The sequence below is a fragment of the Eptesicus fuscus genome, chromosome 15 (assembly GCF_027574615.1).
Source record: "Eptesicus fuscus isolate TK198812 chromosome 15, DD_ASM_mEF_20220401, whole genome shotgun sequence".
Taxonomy (NCBI): domain Eukaryota; kingdom Metazoa; phylum Chordata; class Mammalia; order Chiroptera; family Vespertilionidae; genus Eptesicus; species Eptesicus fuscus.
The window spans coordinates 79,123,336-79,138,250 of NC_072487.1; the positions used below are offsets into that span (position 1 = coordinate 79,123,336).

The 14,915-nt window shown below is 66.2% G+C and overlaps 2 protein-coding genes across 2 annotated transcripts; both read left to right on the forward strand.

Moving 5' to 3' along the window:
• The first annotated feature begins 630 nt into the window (after window positions 1-630).
• LCN15 (lipocalin 15) lies at window positions 631-5,115 on the forward strand. The gene is made up of 7 exons (XM_028127155.2): window positions 631-789; window positions 1,174-1,313; window positions 1,392-1,462; window positions 1,645-1,755; window positions 2,425-2,526; window positions 3,102-3,180; window positions 4,982-5,115. Exons 1-6 carry the CDS (start codon window positions 694-696, stop codon window positions 3,134-3,136), a joined length of 555 nt encoding a protein of 184 aa, XP_027982956.2. The 5' UTR covers window positions 631-693; the 3' UTR covers window positions 3,137-3,180; window positions 4,982-5,115.
• A 2,054-nt stretch (window positions 5,116-7,169) lies between these two features.
• LCN8 (lipocalin 8) lies at window positions 7,170-13,128 on the forward strand. The gene is made up of 6 exons (XM_054726877.1): window positions 7,170-7,253; window positions 7,883-8,013; window positions 8,395-8,465; window positions 12,395-12,499; window positions 12,859-12,948; window positions 13,040-13,128. The coding sequence occupies exons 1-6, from the start codon at window positions 7,170-7,172 to the stop codon at window positions 13,126-13,128; spliced, it is 570 nt and encodes a 189-aa protein (XP_054582852.1).
• Window positions 13,129-14,915: the final 1,787 nt, after the last annotated feature.

The following is a 14,915-nucleotide window of genomic DNA, read 5'->3' on the forward strand; positions in this document are numbered from 1 at the left end:
GCCCAAATACTTATGCAACCGGTGATAAGGCGACTTAGAGACCGTAATCCGTCCTGAGTGACAGCTCAGCCCCACCCTCCCGCCCTGCTTGCTCGAGGCCCAGCTGGTGGCTTCGTGGGGGGTTGGGGGGGCAGTGGAGGTCTGGAGTGAGGGGCGCCCAGGCCTTTGATGTCACCTCTGTCACAGCTGCCCTGGCACAGGCTCTGCCCCTGGACAAGGTCCACAGGCCGGGCCAGCGGTGACTTCACGGCTCTGTGGGGAGCAGAGGGAGTGAGGACTGTGGGGGACCCAGGCCCTGAGTGGGGCCGCTAGCTAGAGCAAACCCGTGCCTGACTGCTCCCCGCAGCACCCCCAAGGGCCCTGGGTCCCCTGCCCCAGCCACACCTGAGGTGGACGGAGAGGGCTGAGGTCCGAGTCTCTGCTGGGGCCCCCAGGACTGCCTGGCAGGTCAGGGGGCAGATCCCCAGCTTGGAGGAGGCAGGTGAGAGCCCTCCAGGAAATGACCCCTGGAGCCCGCGGGGACATTTGAGAGATTGTGCCAAACAATGGACAAAGGAAGCCCGGGTTTCCGGAGCCCAAACGCCTTCCCTTCCGCCGCCCAGCCTGCCCATCGGTGAGCCCGCTGCAGGGCTGGGCTATAAAGCCGGGCCGCTGGCGCTCAGACACGGTCAGGAGTCAAAGACAGGCACGAGGATGCAGTCCGTCCTGCTGGGCCAGGTCCTGGTGCTGCTCTGGGCGTCCACGGCTTGGGCTGATGTCCTGGTGCAGCCAGATTTTGATGCCAAGAAGGTACCGAGGCCTCCGTGCCGTGCTGTGTTGTGGTGGGGCTGGGGGCTGAGCTGCTGAAACCCACAGCGACGGGGTAACAGTCAGAGCCGTCTCCCCCTGCTAGGCCTCGGGCCTACGACCCTTTAGACCTGCTCTCTGTGTAACCCCGAAACCACCCTGTGGGGGTGATTGCTGACCCATTTCCCAGTGGGGTACGGAGGTTCACAGTGGTGGTGTGACCTGCCCCCATACGTGCAGCACAGGGCTCTCGTCCACCCCAGTCTCAGACCCAAGAGGTGGACAGAGCGCTCTGAGACCCGCCGTGTGGCCTCGGACGAGTCCCGGTCTGGGGTGTCGGCCTTGTGTCCTGGGCCCCGAGCCGGCTGGTCACCGAGCTCCTCGCAGTTCTCAGGCCTCTGGTACGTGGTCGCCATGGCCTCCGACTGCAAGGTCTTCCTGGGCAAGAAGGACCACCTGCTGATGTCCACCAGGGCCGTGGCCGCCGGGCCTGGGGGCAACCTCAGCGTCCGCATGGAGTTCCCCTGGTGAGCCGGGCGGGCGGTGCCGCGGGCGGGTGGGGGAGCCTGGGCAGCTCGGAGAGTGAGTGGGCTGTGCACCCTCAGGGGTGACGGCTGCAAACACGTGGAAGCCGGGTTCCTAAAGGCGGGCGCCGAGGGACACTTCAGAGTCCCAGGTAGGTCCCCCCCCCCCCTTTAGGCACCTGATGGCGGTTCTCCAGGGGGTGACCATGGGACTGTCCTTATACCAGGATCCCCCTCCATCACCACCTCCTGCCCCTCTCCCTTCGCCCCTGGAAGCAGAGGCCAGCGTGGGTGGGGGTCGGTCCGGGGCCCCTGCAGCTCTCCTCCTCCCCAGACTTGGGCTACCTGGACGTGCGCGTCGCGGAAACGGACTACAGCTCCTTCGCCGTGGTCTACATCTACAAGGAGCTGGAGGGGGCGCTCAGCACCATGGTGCAGCTCTACAGTGAGGCCCCGCCCGCCCCGCCCACAAGCCCCCGCCCCAAGGCCCCGCCCCCATCTGTGCCCCGCCCCCGCCCATCCTTTTCCTCCTGGTCCCGCCCCTTCAGGACGCGCCCCACATCCTCCTTGGGCCTGCTGGTCACACACTCCCAAGTCGGCCAGGGGGGACCAGGTCGGGGTGAGAGGGGGCAGGGGATCCACAGCGCTTTGACGGGCAGGGGTTGACTGGAGGGGCCTCTGAGGGCGGACACTCAGGCCCCCCTCTGGCCTCCTGAGGGTGCGGACCCGCCTTCCTGGCTGCCTGAGACCCTGAACCAGGGCTGAGACCCTATTTGGCTTTAATTTCCGGGGTATCTGCAGAGTGGAGCTCCCCAAACTGGAGAGGCTGGGGTGAAGGCAGGAGGGTGGCCTTGCAGGAAGAGATGTCGGGGTGGGGGTGGGGGTAGGGCGAGGTGAGGCCCAGGGGATCATGGGCAGGGAAAGAGCTGGGCCCCCACCTCCGGGACACCCTTGTGGGAACCAGGAAAGGGCGCCCTCTGGGCCGGTTCCAGTCCCCACCGGCCCCTCAGCCAGGCGGTCAGCCCTCGGGAAGGGAGGCCAGGAGACACCTGTCTCTCCTCCCCCCTCACCTCTGTGAGCCGCGGGGTTCACAGGGGGCCCTGCTCTGCCCCAGGCCGAACCGAGGAAGCGAGTCCCCAGGCCCTGAAGGCCTTCAAGGACTTCTACCCGACCGTGGGGCTCCCGGATGACATGGTGGTCATGCTGCCGAAGTCAGGTGCTCCGGCCCCCCGCCCCCCCGCCCCCCGGCCAAGCCCCAGTCCCGGCTCCGCTCCGACCAAACCCCGCCCCCGCCCCGGCCTCGTTCCCCACCCTCCCCCCCCACCCCCCGCTTCCCCACCAAACCCCAGCCCCAGCCCTGCCCCGACCAAGCGCCGCCCGCCCCGCCCCGGCCAAGCCCTGCAGCACCAAGCCCCGCCCACTAGGCCCCGCCCCGCCCCGCCCACTAGGCCCCGCCAAGCCCCGCCCACTAGGGCCCCGCCCCTCTAGGACAGACCCCACTAGGCCCCGCCCCGCCCCGCCCACTAGGCCCCGCCCCTCCAGGCCAGATCCCGCCCCGCCAAGCCCCGCCTTCAGCCCCCTTTCTGATTCCCTGAGCCGGGACTCCAGCCACTCCTGCCCACAGCCCCTCTCCTCCCCCAGCACACCCCAAGGGAGAGGTCTGGGGAGCCCAGAAGGGCGAGTCTTTCGGCTCCACCTTCTGGGTTCGGCTGCACCGGTCCCCAGGGGTTGGGGGCTTGGTGGGGTGTGTCCGCCAGCTCCGCCTCTCACCGACTGTCTTCCTTCCTACAGATGCGTGCTCCCCGGGGGGCGGGGAGGCACCCTGACACCTCTGGAGACTCACCTGCACCCTTCCCAGGCGGAGGCCCCGGTAATCCTCCCTCCTGCCTGCAGGGCCTGCCCCCTCCCTCCCCAGGCCTCCTGCCCTCCCACCAAGTCCACTCGGCATTGTTCTGCCTGGTTTTTTTTTTTTTTTTAATATATTTTATTGATTTTTTACAGAAAGGAAGAGAGAGGGATAGAGAGTTAGAAACATCGATGAGAGAGAAACATCGACCAGCTGCCTCTTGCACACCCCCTACTGGGGATGTGCCCACAACCAAGGTACATGCCCTTGACCGGAATCGAACCTGGGACCTTTCAGTCCGCAGGCCGACGCTCTATCCACTGAGCCAAACCGGTCTCGGCGTTCTGCCTGGTTTTGGTGCTTCAGTCTCAACTCACCTCCTCCAGGAAGCCCCCTCGGGCTTCCTACGTCTGCCGTAACAAATGGCCACCGACGGGCAGACGCTGACCCTCTCACAGCCCTGGAGGCCACCGGTCCTAAGTCGAGGTGTGGGCAGGCAGGGCTGGCTCCTCCCCGGGTTCCAGAGGAGACCCCCTGCCGCCCCGGCTCCTGGTGGTGCCGGCAGCCCTGGCCTCCCTGGGTTTGTAGACACGTCCCTCCCATCGCTGCCCCACTGTCCATGGCCAGCTCCCTCTGTGTCCAAATGCCCTTCTTCTTAGAAGGACACCCACCATTGCCGTGGGGCCCACCCTAAATCCAGGGGGGGTCTCACCGTGAGACCCCTAACTCATTACTTCTGAAAGAACCTATTTCCAAAAGAGGTCACATTCAGAGTTCCGGGTGGACTTGAATGTGGGGGGACCCTATCCAACCCGGGGCACTCCGTGACCCCATTTGCCCCAGCTCACCCCCGGGGCACCAGGCCGCTGCTGTGGGAAGGCCTGGTCCCCGTCCTCTCCCCAAGGGTCCCCGGGGGACCCCCATTCGCTGCCCTCACAGGGCTGGGTCCCCGGGAGCCCTCGGGGCGCACAGGCAGGTGGGTGGGCTCTTGGGGACACCTTCCCCCAAAGTGGACTCCGGGGACCCATCAGGCCCTTCCCCAGGGTCCTGGAGGAGAATCCGGGAGCCTCAATAAAGCAGTAAATGCCGGACGCGGCGTGCCAGCGGGCAGGTCGGGAGGCGGCCTTGGCCTCTCCGGGCAGTCGGGGCGTGGGCACCGGGCAGCTTCCGCTTTATCCTGCGCCCTGTGCCCTGGGCCCCTGGCTGTCCTGGCTTCGAACCCAGGGTCCTGGGGACACCGGGCTGTTCCAACTTTCCGTGGGTCTAGCTGACGCTGCCCGGCATCCTGGTGCCGCCTTCTGTCCGTCACACGCGTGGTTACCGGGTGGAGGAGAGGGTGGAGGGAATCGAGCCAAATCCCGCTGTTCCAGAAGGTTCCACCTGCAGAGAGTGTGAGCCCGTCTTCCTGCTCTGTGCCCCGCCCCCCCAGGGTCTTAACAAGAAAAAGCAGCGTTGGGGTCGGGGGCCCCACGTGGGCCAGCTCTCGGGTGCCGGCCTGTGGGCCCTGCGTGTTCACGGGCCACTCTGGGTTGCTTCCACACCAGCCCCTCACCGCCAGCCCGCCAGCCCGCCAGCCTGCCAGCCCGCCAGGGAGCGAGGCACCGGCATGGGGCTGGGTCCGCGGGACCCGGGGCAGCCCTGGGGCCTCCTGGGGAGCAGTTGGGGGGGGGTGTTTCCGCATCTGCAGAACTTTGGGTAGCAGAATAGCTCCCGGGGCCACGGGGGTGGCGCCCTGCTGTGAGCGGGGCAGCGGGGGCGTCTGAGGAGCGTTTGCCGAGTGGGTGGGTGGGTGGATGGGGTGACCATGCCTTTCCCGTCCGTGCAGGGCAAGCCGGAGCAGCAGGCCTCGCTCGTCACCCCAAGCCTTCCAGACCCCGGCCCTGCCCACCCCCTCCTGCTCACCCCCATCCGCGGTGGGACGTCTCCCTGGCCCCCCCCCCTTCTGCTCAATAAACTGATTCTACTGGCTCCAGGCTCCTCACTCCTTGGCGAGGCCCCGAGGGGGAGCACAGCGCGCCCCACCTCGGCCTTGGGCTTTGGGGAAACTGAGGCAGGGAGGTGGGCGAAGGGACTCTGGCTGCTGGGCTCCTCCTGGCTGAGTGAGGGCAGGAGGCTGCCGCCAAGCCTGGCACCTGGGCCCCGGCAGCATGGCGCTCCCCCCGGCTGACCCCACGGACCCACAGCGGCTGCGGGAAAGCGAGGCCCCCCGGGGGAGACCAGCCCTGCTGCTGGGGCTCCGTGGCCGGAGCCAGAGCCGGAGGCAGAGCAGCTCGGGGCTTGGGGTTTCCCTCCCGCCGCTGGGGTGGCCCGGACCTTGGGCGCCGGTGTACGCCTCGGTGAGGCCCGGAAATGGGTCACGGTGGTGGCCAGCGCACTCCGCGCCCTTGGCTGCCAGCCGGGCCCGCGTGGGCCGCTGGGCACGGGCAGTGAGCCACTGTGCTCCTTGCTTCACAGACTGGAAACTGAGGCCCCGAGGTCAGCGACTGGACCAGCCAGGGGCCCAGCTGGGGTTCAGGCCCAGGGGTCAGGCTCCAGGACCCGGCTCCATGCTGACCCTCGAGGAGAGCCCACCCCCGGGGCCGCGCCACGCCGTTCCCCTCCCTGACGCCGAGCCTGTGGTCTCCGCCGGGAGCTCTGGGCGTCCAGGTTATGTCCGGTGCACACGCCTCAAAGGGCCCGCGTGGGTGGGCAGGAAGGCGCTGGAGGTCCCGCCTCATCGCTCGCGGTGCCCTGCAGCCCTCGCAGGGCGGCGCCGGAAGGAGGCGGCCCTGAGAGCACCTGACCTCATCCTGCCCCTGGTCCCCCAGAGGCAGCAGGTGCCCCCACACTCCCTGTCTCCCCTCTGCTGCCCGGTCAAGCCCATCCCAGGGGCCGGGGTCAGCCTGGGGCCGAGGTCAGCCAGTCCTCAGCCTCCTCACCCTGCGGCCCCTGCCCTTGGATGGACCCAGGGTCCCAGTGTGCCAGCCAGCTCTGGGCCACCCTGGCCTAGCTTGAGCCCCAACCTGACAGCCCTGGTCGGAGGCAGTGCCACACCCAGGAGGCACCATTACCGACGGGGACACTGAGGCAGAGTAGCTGGGTCACGTGGCTGAGCGTGTCTTCACCCTGACAAGCTTATCCTCTGGTCCCGGGCCGGGGATAAGCGCTTTGGGGGGTGGGGGGTCGGGGGGAGGAGGCCTGGGCACGGTGGGGCGGACACGGCACAGGAAGGAGAAAAGCAGAAAAGCAGTTGCTGTGGCGGCGGCCGGTGCCTGCAGAGGTCCCCCAGGCCGCCAGACCCTCCTCCGCCTCCCTTGGGGCCTCCCCCTCCCGGGCCTCAGGGACGCTCCCTCTTGCAGGAAAGGTTCTCCAGAGACTCCCGCAGAGGGCCCCTCGCTCATTCCCCGCATCCGGAGGGCAGGCCCGCTCGGCTCTTGGCACTGAGCTAGCCCTCCCAGCGTTTGTCCCAAAGAGCGCGGCTCCGTGGCTGAGCGTCCACCTGTGAACCAGGAGGTCCCGGGTTCGAATCTCAGTCAGGGCACAGGCCCGGGTTGCAGGCTCCATCCCCAGTGAGGGGCGTGCAGGAGGCAGCCGACCCATGATCCTCTCTCCTCATTGATGTTTCTCTCTCTCTCTCTCTCTCTCTCTCTCTCTCTCTCTGAAATAAAAAATAAAATAAAAATAAATATATAAAAGGAAGAGCCCTGGCCGGAGTGGGCCCCGAGGGCACCTGCTGATGAAGTCCGGTCCGTGTGTCCGGGGGGAGGTGCCGGGGAGCCTGAGGATGCTCTGGCCTCAGTGGGGGTGGGACCTCCTGCTCTGAGGCCCCCACGGGCCCTGTGCCGCGTCCACGCTGTCCCGGCCGCCCCTGTCCAGGCCGGCCACCGCGGGGCTGTGGGCGTCTCACGGCCCGATGGCCCTGCTGCGGAAGAGGCAGGCTTCTCTGGCAGCCTGTGGCCGGACGATTGCGTCACACGCTGTCCCCGGGATATAAAACGGGTGCTGGGCGGCGGCGTGGAGAGCGCTGGGCGGCGATGGGGGCCAGGCTGCTGGGCGCCATCCTGGGCCTGGTCCTGGTGCAGGTGGAGGTGGCCGTGCAGGACCTGGACCTGCAGAAGGTGGCTTCCCTGCCTCGTCTTGGGGAGAGGGGGTGGGGAGGGGCCCCGTGTCCAGCTACTCCAGTCCCCGTCCCTCCCACCCCCAGCTGAGGCCGGAGCAGCTGCCCCGACGGGGGGCCCAGCACCCACCCAGGTCGCCCCCACCTGACGCTGGGGACACAACTTCTTTTCTGTTTGTAAAAACGATCAAGAGTTTCCGTGAAGGAGGACAGAGCTGTGCCTCTTCCGTGGGGACAGGCTGCTGGGGGCCGACGGCCCCACAGGGCCACGCGCTCCCGGCTGGTTTTACAGCTGGCGCCCTCTCCAGCCTCTCTCTCTCTCTCTCTCTCTCTCTCTCTCTCTCTCTCCACCCCCGCCCTCCTGCGTCCCTCCCAAGGGCAGGCAGCAGCAGAGGTGCTTCCCCGGGGACTGCACACAGGCCTGGGGGAGGGGGTCCCGTGGGCACGGCCGGCTGATGCCAGGAGGGACCCCTCCGAAGGGCGACGACCTGCTCCTTTGCCTCGAGCCTCGCGCTGCTGTCCACGGACCTTTCAGAACTGGCAGCTCCCTCCCCGGGGCCTGGGGGACCCACCCCTGCCTCTCTGTCCGTCCGGCTGCCCCGATGGCCTTGGTTCTGTCCCTCCCTCTAGATTGCGGGATTCTGGCGGGAAGTCGGCGTGGCTTCCAACCAAAACCTGGCACTGAAGACCCCGAAGCGGCCGGAGGCCTTGTTCCTGACCCTGAGCGGGGGCGAGCTGACGGTGAAGGCTGCGTACAACAGGTAGGGCTGCTCCTCGCGCTCACAGGGAGCCGGGGGTGGGGTGGGGTGGGGGGTCGGGGGGAGCAGGTGTGCGCCAGGTGGCACTGGGGTTTGGACGGTGTCGTCACTGGTGGGCCAGCCACCAAGACCTTGACCCGCCTCCCCCTCTGAGACCGACCCCAGGCTGCTCGCAGCACACCTCTCACCGGCATCGGTGCTGACGACGCCCGTCCACGTGTAGGAAGGGAGTGGGCTTCAGGGAAGGTGGCTCCCTGGTCACGGAGCCCCGTGGAGGGGGGGCTCCGCCCTGTCCTTCCTGAGGACACGCCCCACCCCCTGCCCAGTGTGCCCAGCAGGAGACGGAGCCTGGCTTTTCCTAATGAGCGCTTTGCTGCCTTTCAGCTCAGGAAGTTGTGAGACAGAAAACATAGTGGGCTCAGAGATCGATGTTTCGGGGAGATTTGTTTTTCCTGGTAAGAACGTTGTCCTGTTGCTGCAGGTACAACCCTGTGGCCCTGCACACCAGCAACGTGGCCTTGCTGTTCCCTGTGCTGTTCCCCGTGCTGTTCCCGTGCTGTTCCCACTCTGTTCCCCGTGCTGTTCCCCGTGCTGTTCCCACTCTGTTCCCCGTGCTGTTTCCACTCTGTTCCCCGTGCTGTTCCCACTCTGTTCCCCGTGCTGTTCCCTGTGCTGTTCCCACTCTGTTCCCCGTGCTGTTCCCACTCTGTTCCCTGTGCTGTTCCCACTCTGTTCCCCGTGCTGTTCCCACTCTGTTCCCTGTGCTGTTCCCACTCTGTTCCCCGTGCTGTTCCCATGCTGTTCCCCGTGCTGTTCCCACTCTGTTCCCCGTGCTGTTCCCACTCTGTTCCCTGTGCTGTTCCCACTCTGTTCCCCATGCTGTTCCCCGTGCTGTTCCCACTCTGTTCCCCGTGCTGTTCCCTGTGCTGTTCCCCGTGCTGTTCCCACTCTGTTCCCCGTGCTGTTCCCCGTGCTGTTCCCACTCTGTTCCCCGTGCTGTTCCCTGTGCTGTTCCCTGTGCTGTTCCCACTCTGTTCCCACTCTGTTCCCCGTGCTGTTCCCCGTGCTGTTCCTCGTGCTGTTCCCACTCTGTTCCCACTCTGTTCCCCGTGCTGTTCCCACTCTGTTCCCCGTGCTGTTCCCTGTGCTGTTCCCACTCTGTTCCCCGTGCTGTTCCCACTCTGTTCCCTGTGCTGTTCCCTGTGCTGTTCCCACTCTGTTCCCCGTGCTGTTCCCACTCTGTTCCCTGTGCTGTTCCCACTCTGTTCCCACTCTGTTCCCCGTGCTGTTCCCACTCTGTCCCCCGTGCTGTTCCCTGTGCTGTTCCCACTCTGTTCCCACTCTGTTCCCCATGCTGTTCCCACTCTGTTCCCCGTGCTGTTCCCTGTGCTGTTCCCACTCTGTTCCCCGTGCTGTTCCCACTCTGTTCCCCATGCTGTTCCCCGTGCTGTTCCCACTCTGTTCCCCGTGCTGTTCCCACTCTGTTCCCTGTGCTGTTCCCACTCTGTTCCCACTCTGTTCCCCGTGCTGTTCCCACTCTGTTCCCCGTGCTGTTCCCTGTGCTGTTCCCACTCTGTTCCCCGTGCTGTTCCCCGTGCTGTTCCCACTCTGTTCCCTGTGCTGTTCCCACTCTGTTCCCCATGCTGTTCCCACTCTGTTCCCCGTGCTGTTCCCTGTGCTGTTCCCACTCTGTTCCCCGTGCTGTTCCTCGTGCTGTTCCCACTCTGTTCCCCGTGCTGTTCCCCGTGCTGTTCCCACTCTGTTCCCCGTGCTGTTCCCTGTGCTGGTCCCACTCTGTTCCCCGTGCTGTTCCCACTCTGTTCCTCATGCTGTTCCCACTCTGTTCCCCATGCTGTTCCCACTCTGTTCCCCGTGCTGTTCCCACTCTGTTCCCCGTGCTGTTCCCACTCTGTTCCCTGTGCTGTTCCCACTCTGTTCCCCGTGCTGTTCCCCGTGCTGTTCCCACTCTGTTCCTCGTGCTGTTCCCACTCTGTTCCCCGTGCTGTTTCCACTCTGTTCCCCGTGCTGGTCCCACTCTGTTCCCACTCTGTTCCCCGTGCTGTTCCCTGTGCTGTTCCCACTCTGTTCCCCATGCTGTTCCCCATGCTGTTCCCCGTGCTGTTCCCACTCTGTTCCCCGTGCTGTTCCCACTCTGTTCCCACTCTGTTCCCCATGCTGTTCCCACTCTGTTCCCCGTGCTGTTCCCACTCTGTTCCCCGTGCTGTTCCCCGTGCTGTTCCCCACTCTGTTCCCTGTGCTGTTCCCCGTGCTGTTCCCCGTGCTGTTCCCACTCTGTTCCCTGTGCTGTTCCCACTCTGTTCCCCGTGCTGTTCCCTGTGCTGTTCCCCGTGCTGTTCCCTGTGCTGTTCCCACTCTGTTCCCCGTGCTGTTCCCTGTGCTGTTCCCACTCTGTTCCCCGTGCTGTTCCCTGTGCTGTTCCCCGTGCTGTTCCCCGTGCTGTTCCCACTCTGTTCCCCGTGCTGTTCCCACTCTGTTCCCCGTGCTGTTCCCCGTGCTGTTCCCACTCTGTTCCCCGTGCTGTTCCCACTCTGTTCCCCGTGCTGTTCCCACTCTGTTCCCTGTGCTGTTCCCACTCTGTTCCCCGTGCTGTTCCCACTCTGTTCCCCGTGCTGTTCCCACTCTGTTCCCTGTGCTGTTCCCACTCTGTTCCCCATGCTGTTCCCACTCTGTTCCCTGTGCTGTTCCCTGTGCTGTTCCCACTCTGTTCCCCGTGCTGTTCCTCGTGCTGTTCCCACTCTGTTCCCCATGCTGTTCCCACTCTGTTCCTCATGCTGTTCCCTCCCCGTGCTATTCCCACTCTGTTCCCCGTGCTGTTCCCCACTCGGTTCCCCGTGCTGTTCCCACTCTGTTCCCCGTGCTGTTCCCTGTGCTGTTCCCACTCTGTTCCCTGTGCTGTTCCCACTCTGTTCCCTGTGCTGTTCCCACTCTGTTCCCCGTGCTGTTCCCCACTCTGTTCCCCGTGCTGTTCCCTGTGCTGTTCCCCGTGCTGTTCCCCGTGCTGTTCCCACTCTGTTCCCCGTGCTGTTCCCCACTCTGTTCCCCGTGCTGTTCCCACTCTGTTCCCCGTGCTGTTCCCTGTGCTGTTCCCCGTGCTGTTCCCCGTGCTGTTCCCACTCTGTTCCCCACTCTGTTCCCCGTGCTGTTCCCACTCTGTTCCCCGTGCTGTTCCCACTCTGTTCCCTGTGCTGTTCCCACTCTGTTCCCTGTGCTGTTCCCACTCTGTTCCCCGTGCTGTTCCCACTCTGTTCCCCGTGCTGTTCCCCGTGCTGTTCCCCACTCTGTTCCCTGTGCTGTTCCCACTCTGTTCCCCGTGCTGTTCCCACTCTGTTCCCTGTGCTGTTCCCCGTGCTGTTCCCCGTGCTGTTCCCACTCTGTTCCCCGTGCTGTTCCCACTCTGTTCCCCGTGCTGTTCCCACTCTGTTCCCCGTGCTGTTCCCACTCTGTTCCCCGTGCTGTTCCCTGTGCTGTTCCCACTCTGTTCCCTGTGCTGTTCCCCGTGCTGTTCCCACTCTGTTCCCCGTGCTGTTCCCCACTCTGTTCCCCGTGCTGTTCCCACTCTGTTCCCCGTGCTGTTCCCCACTCTGTTCCCTGTGCTGTTCCCACTCTGTTCCCTGTGCTGTTCCCACTCTGTTCCCTGTGCTGTTCCCCACTCTGTTCCCCGTGCTGTTCCCACTCTGTTCCCTGTGCTGTTCCCCCTCTGTTCCCCGTGCTGTTCCCACTCTGTTCCCTGTGCTGTTCCCACTCTGTTCCCTGTGCTGTTCCCACTCTGTTCCCACTCTGTTCCCCGTGCTGTTCCCACTCTGTTCCCTGTGCTGTTCCCACTCTGTTCCCTGTGCTGTTCCCACTCTGTTCCCACTCTGTTCCCTGTGCTGTTCCCACTCTGTTCCCCGTGCTGTTCCCACTCTGTTCCCTGTGCTGTTCCCTGTGCTGTTCCCACTCTGTTCCCTGTGCTGTTCCCACTCTGTTCCCTGTGCTGTTCCCACTCTGTTCCCACTCTGTTCCCTGTGCTGTTCCCTGTGCTGTTCCCACTCTGTTCCCTGTGCTGTTCCCACTCTGTTCCCCACTCTGTTCCCACTCTGTTCCCCGTGCTGTTCCCCGTGCTGTTCCTCGTGCTGTTCCCACTCTGTTCCCCGTGCTGTTCCCCATGCTGTTCCCACTCTGTTCCCCACTCTGTTCCCTACGCTCCTCTCCACGCTCGACTTTCCCACTTTCTCACCAATAAGCCTGTCATCCTTCAAGGGCTACTCTAGCCCATCCCCCACCCTGGCATGATGGACGGTCGGGTGGTGGGTGTGGAGAGGATGGAGTCTGACCCCAAGGGGTGCTGGTCTGCACAGCCTCGCCCCTTCCGCCTGCTCCCCAGGCCACAGGGAAATCCATGTGATTGACACGGACTACGAGCGCTACGCCATCCTGCGGCTGTCCCTCCACTGGCAGGGCAAGGCCTTCCACGTGCTCAAGTACTTCAGTAAGCGCCTGGGGGGCCCGCCGGGTCCTGCCGGGGTCCTGCCGCCCCACCCCTAACCCCGCTGGGCCCTGCTCAGCCCCTCAGGCCCCTCAGCCCCCCTCACCTCCTCTCAGCCCCCCTCACCTCCTCTCAGGCCCCCTCAGCCCCCCTCACCTCCTCTCAGCCCCCCTCAGCCCCTCAGCCCCCCTCAGCCCCCCTCAGCCCCTCAGCCCCCCTCAGCCCCCCTCACCTCCTCTCAGCCCCCCTCAGCCCCTCAGCCCCCCTCAGCCCCCCTCAGCCCCTCAGCCCCCCTCAGCCCCCCTCACCTCCTCTCAGCCCCCCTCAGCCCCTCAGCCCCCCTCAGCCCGCTGCCCCCACAGCTCGCAGCCTGGAGGACCAGGATGAGCCCGGCTTCTGGCGGTTCCGGGAGCTGACGGCAGACACCGGGCTTTACCTGGTGGCCCGGCACGGTGAGCCCAGGCCTTGGGACGGGCGATGGGCTGGGGACGCTGCGGGTGGGGTCCGGGCGCGTCCGTAGCCCCTCACACGCCCCGTCCACAGGGCGGTGTGCCGAGCTCCTGAAGGAGGTGAGCATTCGCCTGGCCGCTCTGCCCGCTGAGGCCCCGCCCCACAGGACCCGGCGCCGCTAGACCCGGGCCTCCAGGGTGGTGACCACGGAATGCAGGCGGGACCCGGAGGCGGGGTGCAAGGGCAGGCTGGCTGCGGGGGGTGGGGGGGGAGGGTGCTGGGCCCGGGTCCCCCTTTCCATGTAGCAGGCGTCAGGGCTGCTGGACGCTGACGTCCGGCCTGGAGGGGCCCTGTGGCACCGTCTCAGGCCCCCATGTCCCACCCTCGCCCACCACCACCCGTGGGCCCCTCGGCCTCAACACGGCCCCGAGGTGGGGCTGCCAGCTGCTCTGCAGGCAGAGGAACTGCTGGGCTCTGCTTGACCCCAGGCAGCCGGGACGCCCAGCCCCCCACGCGGTCCTGCCCGCTGCCCCGGGGCCCTGGGAGCCGGCCGCCCTGAGCGCCCCCTTCTGTGTCGCAGGAGCTGATCTAGGAGCCCTGTCCCCAGGCCAGATGCTGGGAGCCCCTCCCGCCCCTCCTGCCCCTGCCCCTGCCCCGGGCCAGCAGCACTGGCCCCAATAAACCCCTGACCACACCCGCTGCCCTGAGTCTTTCCTGGGCCGCGGGGTGATGGGCGGTGCGGGGCGACAGGGGGTGTGTGTGGGGGGCGACAGGGGTGTGTGTGGGGGGCGACAGGGGGTGTGTGTGGGGGGCGACAGGGGGTGTGTGTGTGGGGCGACAGCGGGGGTGTGTGTGTGCCCCCATGACTGCCCCAAAGAGGACTCCATCGCTGCCCAGCGTGAGCTGTGTGGGACGCCGCCCGGCTGGCCTCAGCCTGAAGGGGCCGAGTCGGGCCCGTGGCTCAGACGGGATGGCGGTCCCGCTCTCCCTGCCTCCTGCTCAGGGCCCTGCCCAGCCCTGGCGCTCGGACACGCGTCAGGCCGCCACGGTCCCCTCCGGAGGCCCAGGGGCTGAGTGGCGGCTGGGCAGAGGTCAAGGGCGGATGTGGGGAAGGAGGGCCTGGGGCGTGCAGGAGCCTCCGGACTCCGCCGGGTTCAGAACCACGTGGTTTGGACCTGGCCTACGCCTGGCACCCCCGGGCCTCCTCCGGGCCCGGCAGACACTCCGACCCCCTCTGACCTCGGCCGCTCTGGAGTGACCCTGGAGGGCCACCTGGCTCCGAGGCTGAGGCCTGGGTGCCCCCCGGGGAGTGGTCCGCGGTGGTTCAGGGGGACCCTGTTTCTGGGGCCCCGGGCCCTGCGGGGGTGAAGGGTCCCTGAGCTGCGGGGTGGCCTGTTCGTTTCCACGCGGCAAAGATGCGGAGAAGGGGCTGCCGTGAGCTGGGGGTCCCCGCGGTCAGAGCCCCAGCTCCTGCTGAGGGACGAGAGCCAACCTCCCAGCCCAGGGCGTGGCGGAGGGCGGGGGTGGGCTCCACGGTCCCATCAGACTCCACGTAAAAGCACGAGTTTTAGGATCCAATCACCAAGACGTTGGGGGCCGCCTGGGCGGGGCGCAGGGCAAACACACAGCGGGTGTGGGGGGGGGGCCGTGGGGGCAGCTGGACGCCCCCATCCCGCCCGGGGCAGCCACACCCCGGGTCCGAGGGTCCGGCTGGCCCTGGCCTCCGCCCGGAGGAAAGCGTGTACACGGAGGCCAGCGGGTCAGACTGGCCACCGCACCCGTGACACCCAACCTCTCAGCTCCCCTCAGAGCTGAGGCCCAAGAGTCCCTTACGCATTTTTAAAAATATGTATTTTTTAAATTGATTTCAGAGAGGAAGGGCGAGGGAGAAATAGAAACATCAGTGATGAGAGAGAATCATGGATCGGCTGCCTCCTGCACGCCCCACGCTGGGATGGAGCCCGTAACC

What these genes read in the sequence shown, in the direction of transcription:
- LCN15 (XM_028127155.2), top strand. Translation starts at nt 694, where the DNA reads ATGCAGTCCGTCCTGCTGGGCCAGGTCCTGGTGCTGCTCTGGGCGTCC. An exon ending in GTCCGCATGGAGTTCCCCTG is followed by an intron (nt 1,314 to 1,391) that starts GTGAGCCGGGCG and finishes GTGCACCCTCAG; the next exon opens with GGGTGACGGCTGCAAACACG. An exon ending in GGGACACTTCAGAGTCCCAG is followed by an intron (nt 1,463 to 1,644) that starts GTAGGTCCCCCC and finishes CCTCCTCCCCAG; the next exon opens with ACTTGGGCTACCTGGACGTG.
- LCN8 (XM_054726877.1), top strand. Translation starts at nt 7,170, where the DNA reads ATGGGGGCCAGGCTGCTGGGCGCCATCCTGGGCCTGGTCCTGGTGCAG. An exon ending in GGGGAGATTTGTTTTTCCTG is followed by an intron (nt 8,466 to 12,394) that starts GTAAGAACGTTG and finishes CCTGCTCCCCAG; the next exon opens with GCCACAGGGAAATCCATGTG. An exon ending in TTACCTGGTGGCCCGGCACG is followed by an intron (nt 12,949 to 13,039) that starts GTGAGCCCAGGC and finishes CCCCGTCCACAG; the next exon opens with GGCGGTGTGCCGAGCTCCTG.